This window comes from Myotis daubentonii, chromosome 19, assembly GCF_963259705.1.
Source record: "Myotis daubentonii chromosome 19, mMyoDau2.1, whole genome shotgun sequence".
Classification (NCBI taxonomy): domain Eukaryota; kingdom Metazoa; phylum Chordata; class Mammalia; order Chiroptera; family Vespertilionidae; genus Myotis; species Myotis daubentonii.
In genome coordinates, this window is record NC_081858.1 from 29,029,388 (window position 1) to 29,038,315 (window position 8,928).

General features: G+C 64.0%; 1 protein-coding gene across 1 annotated transcript in view; it reads right to left on the reverse strand.

Annotated features, from left to right (window-relative positions):
- RIMBP2 (RIMS binding protein 2) overlaps positions 1 to 6,554 on the reverse strand; it is a 30,286-nt gene extending 23,732 nt beyond the window's left edge. Inside the window, exons 1-4 of the mRNA XM_059675910.1 lie at positions 6,469 to 6,554; positions 4,680 to 4,784; positions 3,875 to 3,925; positions 374 to 578 (exon numbers count right to left, since the gene is read on the reverse strand). Coding sequence (XP_059531893.1) covers positions 374 to 578; positions 3,875 to 3,925; positions 4,680 to 4,781 — 358 coding nt within the window. The 5' untranslated portion in view covers positions 4,782 to 4,784; positions 6,469 to 6,554. The remainder of the gene's footprint in view (positions 1 to 373; positions 579 to 3,874; positions 3,926 to 4,679; positions 4,785 to 6,468) is intronic.
- Between the last annotated feature and the right edge of the window lie 2,374 nt (positions 6,555 to 8,928).

Below are 8,928 nucleotides of genomic sequence, written 5' to 3' on the forward strand. Positions count from 1 at the left end.
CGATGTTTCTAACTCTATCCCTCTCCCTTCCTCTCTGTAAAAAACCAATAAAATATATTAAAAATAAAAAATAATAAATAAATAAAATAATAAAAAAAAAGAGAGAAACGCGGCTGGCAGGTCCCCGCCCCAGACCCCCTGGCTCAAGCCCTGCTCTGGGCTCCCCGCCATGTGGCCCCGACAGGGCCCGGCCTCCCCGTCCGGACAGCGGGGCTCGGGGCAGCACCGAGTCACGTTTGCCGACACCTGTCCGGTGCTCGCAGGTCCCGGCAGGCTGGCTGCCCGCCCTCCCAGGCCCCGCTGTGCTCGGCCCACCTGGGGGTCACCGGTCCCCTCTCCACTCAGCCTGGGGAGGGGGGCTCCGGGCGCTCACCTGCCCCGATGGAGGGGGCGAGTCCGTTCATGAACTGCGGGAAGGGCTTGCTGCCGGGGGCCAGGGGGGCGTCCAGGGGGGCCAGGGAGCCGCCCAGCAGGTCGATGGCGCCCGCGTGCTGCCGGAACTTCTCCAGGTCCCGCGACAGGAGGCTGAACTGCTCGCTCTGGGCCCGGCACTTGTCCTCCAGCTCCCGCACCTTGCACTGCGGGGGGCACGCGGGTCAGCGGGCGGCGGGGCGGGGAGCGTGTGTGCTCGTGTCTGTGCCCGGGTGTGCACGCGTGTTGTGCGTGGATGTGTGTGGCCGGGGCTGCCTCCCACCTCCATTGGCTTGGCCTGGCTGCCACCCAGCTCCCTCCCGGGGTACGGGGGACCCACAGGAGCCGCCGCTCAGCGCCCCGGAGGCCGCTCCGGCTCTGTGCGCAGCCGGGCACTTTGGGGTTGAAATTTGGGGCGAGAGGGGGGACAGCCCGGACGGGGGGAGAGCTCAGTTGCTCGCACACAGTGCACTTTCCTACGGGGCCCCCGCCCTGGTCCTGCAGAACCTCAGAGAACACCACGCTCCCAGTGGAAGGAATTCCAGCCCAGCCGGCAGGCTCAGTGGCTGAGCGTCAACCTGGGAACCAGGAGGACACGGTTCGATTCCCGGTCGGGGCACAGGCCCGGGTGGCAGGCTCGATCCCCAGTGGGGGGCGTGCAGGAGGCAGCCGGTCCATGATTCTCTCTTGTCATTGATGTTTCTCTCTCTCCCTCTCCTTTCCTCTCTGAAGTCAATAAAAATATTAAAAACAAACAAACAAACAAAAAAACACCGGAAAACAGCCAGAGCCCAGAGGTGTTTCTCCTCTGACTCCGGCGTCACGAACGGGGCCGCCTGCGCCGTCGACGTCGGTCAGGGAGCCTCGCGGGCTACGCTGCCAGGAGCCAGCCGGGACCGGCGGCCAAGGCCACACACCCTGGAGGTGGAGGGCGGGACCCCGGTCTCTGACCCCCGACTCTGAGCCGGCCGCCCTCCTCGCTCCGGCCCCTGGAGACCAGCCCGGTCCCCTCGTGAGCCTCCGTTTCCCGGCCCACAATCGGTGCAGCGTGCCCTGCAGAACTCCAGGGTAAACGGTGGCACAGACCTCGCCACCCGGGGCCCCGCCCTCCTCGGCGGCCTGGACGCCTGTCGGCCCTCAGCACAGAGTGGTCACAGCGTGAGGCCGTGCCGGCTCACCAGGCCCCCTGCTCCGCGCCGTCAGCCAGACTCACGGGCTCCCTCCACGCGGATTCTGGGTGATCCCCAGGCCAGGAGCCCCTCCAGGGCCCGGCTCTCACCGCAGTCATCACATCCCCAGAGCCCCCACGTGCACCCTCTGCACGGCCCAGGGGTGTCACCCTGCACCTAACGGAGCGGCCACGGGGGGGGGGGGGGCAGCTGCCTCAGAGCCTGTGCCCAGCCAGTGTGGCTCAGCGGTTGAGCATCGACCTAGGAACCAGGAGGTCACGGTTCGATTCCCGGTCAGGGCCCAGGCCCAGGTTGTGGGCTCGATCCCCAGTGGGGGGCGTGCAGGAGGCAGCCGATCCGAGACTCTCTCTCATCACTGAGGTTTCTCTCTCCCTCTCCCTTCCTCTCTGAAGTCAATGAAAATATATATATTCTTAAAGGCACATAAATATCCCAACGGCCCTTGGCAGGAACAAGGCCCCCGCCCGGCCCTGAGGACACAGGTGCACGAGCTCCATCTGCTCGCTCCCGGGCTCTCGCGTGGACAGCCCCGTGGCACCGAGTGTCACGCCTGCGTGGCCTCACACAGACCCCGGATCCAGGCGTGGCAAAGACCCCGCCACGGCCCCCCTCCCCCGGGCCTCGCCTCCCGCTCTGCCCACGCCCAGCCCGTCCCGCTCGGGCCAACGCCCTGAGGCCTGGAAGCGCAGGCAGGAGCCCCCATGCCGCCTGTCCCCCCACGGACACGGCCCCGACACACACACAGACACGGACACGGACACGGACACGGACACGGACACGGGCAGGGGCACAGACACAGACACAGACACGCGGGTGCGACGTTCAGGCCGGGTCTGACTCCGATGCCCGACCCCTGACCCCCGACCCCCGAGCTCTGGGTGGCGTGGTTCCCGAGCCCACACCTCCTCCTCCTGGGTCATCGGCGTTCAGGGGGCCTGAACATCACAGCCTCGGCAGGAAACCAGCTCGCGGCCGCCCAACCCTCAGAGGCCAGAACGGGGCGCCCGGCCCCATGAACGTCTGGCCCCTTGGAGGCTCCGGGCAGCTCCTCAGCCCCCCAGCCCGGCCCCCGAGCCCCACGCCCTCAGCGGCCCCAGGAGCTGCCCGTGGGGGAGGAGGGTTGAGCGGCCGGAGCGGGCGGCTCCATGCACGAGGGTCCCCGGCCGCGGGCGGGGCGGCCCTGCAGTACCTGCATGCTCTCCAAGGTGTTCTGGCCGAAGCAACGAGACACAAGCACAGAAACGCGTGTGAGTACAGGCACGGCTCCCGGCCCAGCGCACGCCTCCCCCAAGCGCATCACGGCCGCCAGCACACGCCACGGCGGGCATGCAGGCCACCAGCCGGAGACGGGCCCTGCGGGACCCTCACAGTGGCGGCGGTGTCTCGAAGGCCATCAGGACAACATGGGCCGTCCAGGCAACGCGCTGCAGGCGACTGGAAGCAAAGCAGCTACGCTTGCAGCCAGGAGCCCATGCGAATTACAGCGCAGTGGGCAGCCCTGGCCCGTGTGGCTCAGTGGATAGAGTGCTGGCCCTCGGACGGAAGGGTCCCGGGTTCGATTCCCGGTCAGGGGCACGGACCTCGGCTGCAGGCTCGATCCCCAGCCCCGGCCCCGGTCAGGGCGAGGGCAGGAGGCAACCCACCGATGTGTCTCTCTCCCACCGATGTTTCTCTGTGTCTCTCCCTCTCTCTTCTACTCTCTCCAAAAATCCATGGAAAGTATCCTCGGGTGAGGATTGAAATAAAATTAAAAATGCACTGGGCACGGTTCTCGGACGGCGGGAGGTCCACCGCCCTTCCCCTCGGGACTCGGCTCCTTGCCGCCTGGGCCTGAGCCTTCGTGGAGAGTCGAGAGCAGCTGCAGCCACTTTGCCACCACAAGGGGCTCCCCACGGAACCCCAAACTCCCGTCCTGCCAGGGCCATCCTCCTAGCTTCCCGCCCAGGGAGCCCGCAGGGGGAGATGCCCGCAGGGGAAGATGCCCGCAGGGGGAGACGCCAACAGAGGGAGACAGCCACAGCTGAGACCCCCGCCCTGATGCGGGCTGTGTGGCCGAGGGAAAATTGCTTAACCTCTCTGTGCCTTCACTTCCTCACACACAGGGGGCTCGAGACACCACCTGTGGTGCAGGCCGCCTGCGCTGGTGAGAGGGGAGGGGTCTGGGGTGTGCACAGCCCTGGTGACGGGACCCCAGGCCCCTGGACAGGACCCCAGGCCCCGGCAAACCTGAGCGACTGTTCCCACCGACCCGGCCTGACCGCCGCCGCCCCTACCTCTAGCAGCTGCACGGCGCCTTCATGCTCCTTCTTCGCTTCAACCTGAGCCTTGTTGGTGATAAAAAGAGACAAGTGAAGGTTAAGGGGGGCTCTAAGAGAACAGGGGGACGTCCAGGTGAGCTGGGAGTCCTGGCTTCTGTCCCCCTAAGAGCCCCAAACTCCAAGCGTCATGATCAGCTCTCATTTTTCTCCCCCTCCCCCTCCCCCTCCGGGCAAGATGGGGTGGATCCCGCTGCTTCCGACCCTGTGAACACTGGGGGGCGCACCCTGATCTGAGGGGGGGTGGCGCGTGAGGGGGCGGCTCTGATTCTGCCCCTGAGACCAATGTGCCCGTCGAGGGACGACCGGATGAAGATGTGGTAACAGCCCCGGCCGGTGTGGCTCAGTGGGTAGAGCACCAGCCTGCGGACTGAAAGGTCCCAGGTTCGATTCCCGGTCAAGGTCACAGGCCCGGGTCGCGGGCTCGATCCCCAGTTGGGGGCGTGCGGGAGGCGGCCGAGCCATGACTCTCTCTCATCATGGATGTTTCTCTCTCTCTCTCTCTCTCCCTTCCTCTCTGAAAACAATTTTAAAAACATTTTTTTAAAAAGAGTAGCTGTTCTGTTCTTAGGAGACGCACCCATTTCTCCTGCGACCAACTGGCAGTTTTCAAACAAAACAAAAAAGAAACGAGCAGGTCGGTGAGGAGCCAGGAGAGAGCAGCAGGGGCCACTCGGCCGGCGCCCCCCCGCCCCCCCCGCCCCGCCCCCAAGCCCCCCCCCACCCGCCCCGCCCCCGCCCCGCCTCCCCACCCCGCGCCCACCTTCTGCAGAAGGTCGATCTCCTGCTGCTTGGCGTTGAGCACAGCCAGCGCCTGCTCATGCTCCAGCTCCAGCTGCTGCCGCCTCTCCGCGGCCTCGCGCATGTGCTGTGGGGACAGGGCAGGTCAGGGGGGGACCCCGCCCCCCGCCCCTGGCTGCTCCCCCAGCGTCTCCCGAGGGCGGCGGGACCATGGGGAGCCCCTGGCTCCAACGAGGCTTCCACCCCAGGCTTTTCCTTTTTACTTTTTATTTATTCATTCATTTATTTATTCATTCATTTATTTATTTATTTATTGACCCGCTGCCTCCTGCACGCCCCCGACTGGGGATCGAGCCACAACCCTGGCCTGTGCCCTGACCAGGGCCCGGGCCAGGGAGGAGCCTGCAGCCAAGACACGTGCCCTTGACCGGAATCGAACCCCAGACCTTCAGTCCGCAGGCCGAGGCTCTCTCCACTGAGCCACACCGGCCAGGGCTCTTTGTATTTTAAAGGCAAGAGCTACAGGCTCCCGGGCGGGTGAAGGTGAGCAGTCCTTTCCTCGCTGTCTGTGTGTATTCCCTGCCTGTTCTCTGCGTTTTCCCTGGAGCCAATTACAGCCGCGCCCACCCGGCCGTGCGGCTCTGGCTGAGGTAGACCTAGGAACCGGGTCACGGTTCGATTCCCGGTCGGGGCACAGGCCCGGCTTGCAGGCTCAATCCCCAGTGCGGGGCGTGCAGGGGGCAGCCGATCCATGATCCTCTCTGATCATTGGTGATTCTCTCTCTCCCTCTCCCTTCCTCTCTGAAATCAATACAAGTATTTTTTTTTTTTAAGAAAAATGTCATTTTCCTGCACAGGAGTTACCAGGGACCCTCGTAATGTCACTCAGTGTGTGTGTGGGGGGGGGGGGCAGGGCAGACTTCAGTGCCCCCAGCAAACACCCCCCACCCCCCTGCCCAGAGGTGGGCCCGGATCCGAAGCTCCCAGAACAGAAATTTCCTGCCTCCGCTATCAGCTGTCTGCATCTCGCTTTATTGGAGTTCAGGCCGCACCACAGAGAGGCGCTCACAACGTGCACGAACCCCGACAACGGCCCAGGTTCCAGCGGGCGGAGGGTGAGCCTCTGTGCGCGGAGCACAGCCCCGGCGTGGGGGGGGGGGGGGGGGGGCGAGGAGGGGCTGAGATCCGGGCGGATCGTCGGCCGCGGGCTTGTTCCTTAACCAGCTCAGGGCGGACGGAGCTCAGGCATCTGAACTGACTGCGCTGTTGACCGTGAGGACAGAACGCTGTTCCGAATACTTTTTCCTTTTTCTTGGGCTCATAAACCGAAGGGGCGCCCGGCCAGCGTGGCTCGGTGGCTGAGCATCGACCTATGAGCCAGGAGGCCAGCGGCCCGGGTTGTGGGCTCCATCCAGGGGGGCGAGCAGGAGGCGGCCGATCCATGGTTCTCTCACCAAGGATGTGGCTCTCTCTCCCTCTCCCTCCCTCTCTGAGATCAATGAAATAGATACTTTATTTTTTTTTTTTTTTAAGAAAAACGAACGCAGCGGCCACCTGGTTGCCGTTCAGGACGGCTGCCCCCCCCCCCGCCCCCCAGCTGTTTAATCTCCTGGGAGACGCGGGGGCGCAGCTGCTTTTACGGGAGCCGCTTCCAGAAACACTCGCGTGTGGTCCTTCTTGGCTTTCAGACCGTCCCAGGGGGAGGCAGCGGGAGGGCCCGGAAGAGCGCCCACCCCTTTCCGCCCAGGAGCTCGCGGGGACCCCGGGAAGCAGCGGGGGGGGGGGGGAGGACGGGGGGGGGGGGGACCCACCTTCAGGACCTGCTCTAGGTTCTCCAGCTTGGCTCGCAGCGCGCGCTTCTCCCACGCGGCCGAGTGGCGCTCCCGGGTCACAGCGGGGGGCGTGGGCGGCGCGCGGGGAGGCCCGGCATGCCCCGCCTCTACCTGCGGAGGGGGACGCGGAGGGGTGATCACCCCGCAGGGAGGCCCGCGCTCGGCCCCACCCACCGCCCTCCTCCTGCAGTGCTTGCCTCCCTCCCTCCCTCCTCCCCTCCCTCTTTCCTTCCTTCTCTTTCTCTCTCTCTCTCTCTCTCTCTCTCTCTCTCTCTCTCTCTCTCTCTCTCTCTCTCTCTCTTTCTTTCTTTTTGGTGAATCCTCCCCTAAGGGTATTTTTCCATAGATTTTTAGAGAGCGTGGAAGGGAGAGAGAGACAGACAGAGAAGCATTGACGTGAGAGAAGCACACCGGTTGCTTGCCTCCTGCACGGCCCCAAACTGGGCTGGGGAATCTGCCACCTGCAACCGAGGTCCATGCCTTTGACCAGAATCGAACCGGGGACCCTTCCGTCGGCGGCCGACGCTCTACCCACTGAGCCACAGTGGCTGGGGCCCCGCCTGGCATTCCTGGGTCCCTGAGCCCCGCGGGGTCTGCCCTCGTCACACGTCCTCAGGGTCCGTCCAGGCTGCGGGGGCGTCAGGGTTCCCTCCCCTTTTAGGGCTGAATCACGCCCCACGGCGTGGACGGACCTCAGGGAGCTGACCTCCGACCCTGGGCACCTGGCTGCTCCCACATTTCAGCGGTCGGGACTGACGCTGCCGCGCACACAGGGGCGCAGGCAACTCTCCAAGCCCCTCCCCTCTCCTCCCCCCCCCCACCCTGGGGTCTCTTGGGTGCGGGCCCAGAAGCAGGGTTGCTGGGTCACGCGTGCCCTCCGCGCCCCGCCGCCCGGTGCCTGGCGATGGTGCTGAGTTACCGGGTCCAGCGGCCGGTCCCGAGCGGGGAGGTCTGCATGCTGGGCCTCAGGCGCGGCGCTCCCTGGGCGGCGTCCTGCTCATTTTCCTACAACGAAAGGGAGGGGCGCGTGAGGTGACTCTCCAGAGTCCGGTGGGAGCCCTGGCCGGCGTGGCTCAGCTGCTGGGGCGCCGTCCCGGGCACCGAGGTCGCCAGTTCGAGTCCCGGTCAGGGCACGCGCCCAGGTGGCGGGCTCAACCCCCGTAGGGGGCCTGCAGGAGGCAGCCATGGCTGTTTCTCTCTCCCCCTGGCTCCATAAACTCAGATTGTTAAAATATATTTTGATTGATTTCAGAAAGGAGAAGAGAGAAACATCCATGATGAGACAGAACCGTGGATCGGCTGCCTCCTGCACACCCCCCACACCGGGGATGGAGCCCGCCACCCGGGCAGGTGCCCTGACCAGAATCGAACCCGGGACCCTTCCGTCCGCAGGCCGACGCGCTATCCACTGAGCCACACCAGCCAGGGCTCTAAAATCAATTTTAAAAAAATAAAAAAAGGACGCACTCAGGCAGCCCGAGCAGTGATGGGGAAGGACCCCGGGAGCAACGCGCAGCAACGTTAGGCCAGGGAGCGGCACAGACAGACTTTCCGCCGGAGGAGGACTTACCCACGGCAACTGTGTTAACGGGCGGAGCGAGCCTCCCAGGACCCTTCTAGAACCACAGCCCGGCAATAAAGCGCTAAGTGTCTGCGGAAACGTGTGCGCGTTTTCAGGGATGATTTATGCCTCGCTACAAAGGGCAGCGCTTCCCGAGAGCTTGGCTCCCACTCTCTCCTGCCCCCCAGGGGCTCCCGTTCGAGTTCTGCGTGGCGGCCCTGGCCGGGGTGGTTCAGTGGGTAGCGCGCCGGCCTGTGGACTGAAGGGTCCCGGGTTCGATTCCTGGTCAGGGCACAGGCCCGGGATGTGGCTCCATCCCCAGTGGGGAGCGTGCAAGAGGCAGCCGATCCATGATTCTCTCTCATCATGGATGTTTCTCTCTCCCACTCCCTTCCTCTCTGAAATCAATAAAAACATTTTTTTTTTAAGTTTCAGAAAGTTTTGGAATAACTGGTTAAGTTTTCTATCCTGTTTTCGTTCTAAATCTCAAACGTGTCACATCATCCCCTCTTTTCCCCCTGCCTTGTGCCTCTCAGACGCTCCAGAATTTGGAAGGTGTTGTACATTCATTTGAACTGCCTTTTTATTTATTTTTTTAATAGATTTTTATTGATGTCAGAGAGGAAGGGAGAGGGAGAGAGAGAAACATCAATGATGGGAGAGAACCATGGACCGGCTGCCTCCTGCACGCCCCCCGCTGGGGATCAAGCCCACAACCCCGGCCTGTGCCCTGACTGGGATTCGAACCCGGGACCCTTCAGCCCACAGGCCATCGCTCTATCCACTGAGCCAAACCGGCCAGGGCCGAACTGCCTTTTTATTAATCTCCTTTTCTGACTGACAGTAACATATGCTCGCGGTGGGAAACGCATAAAGTG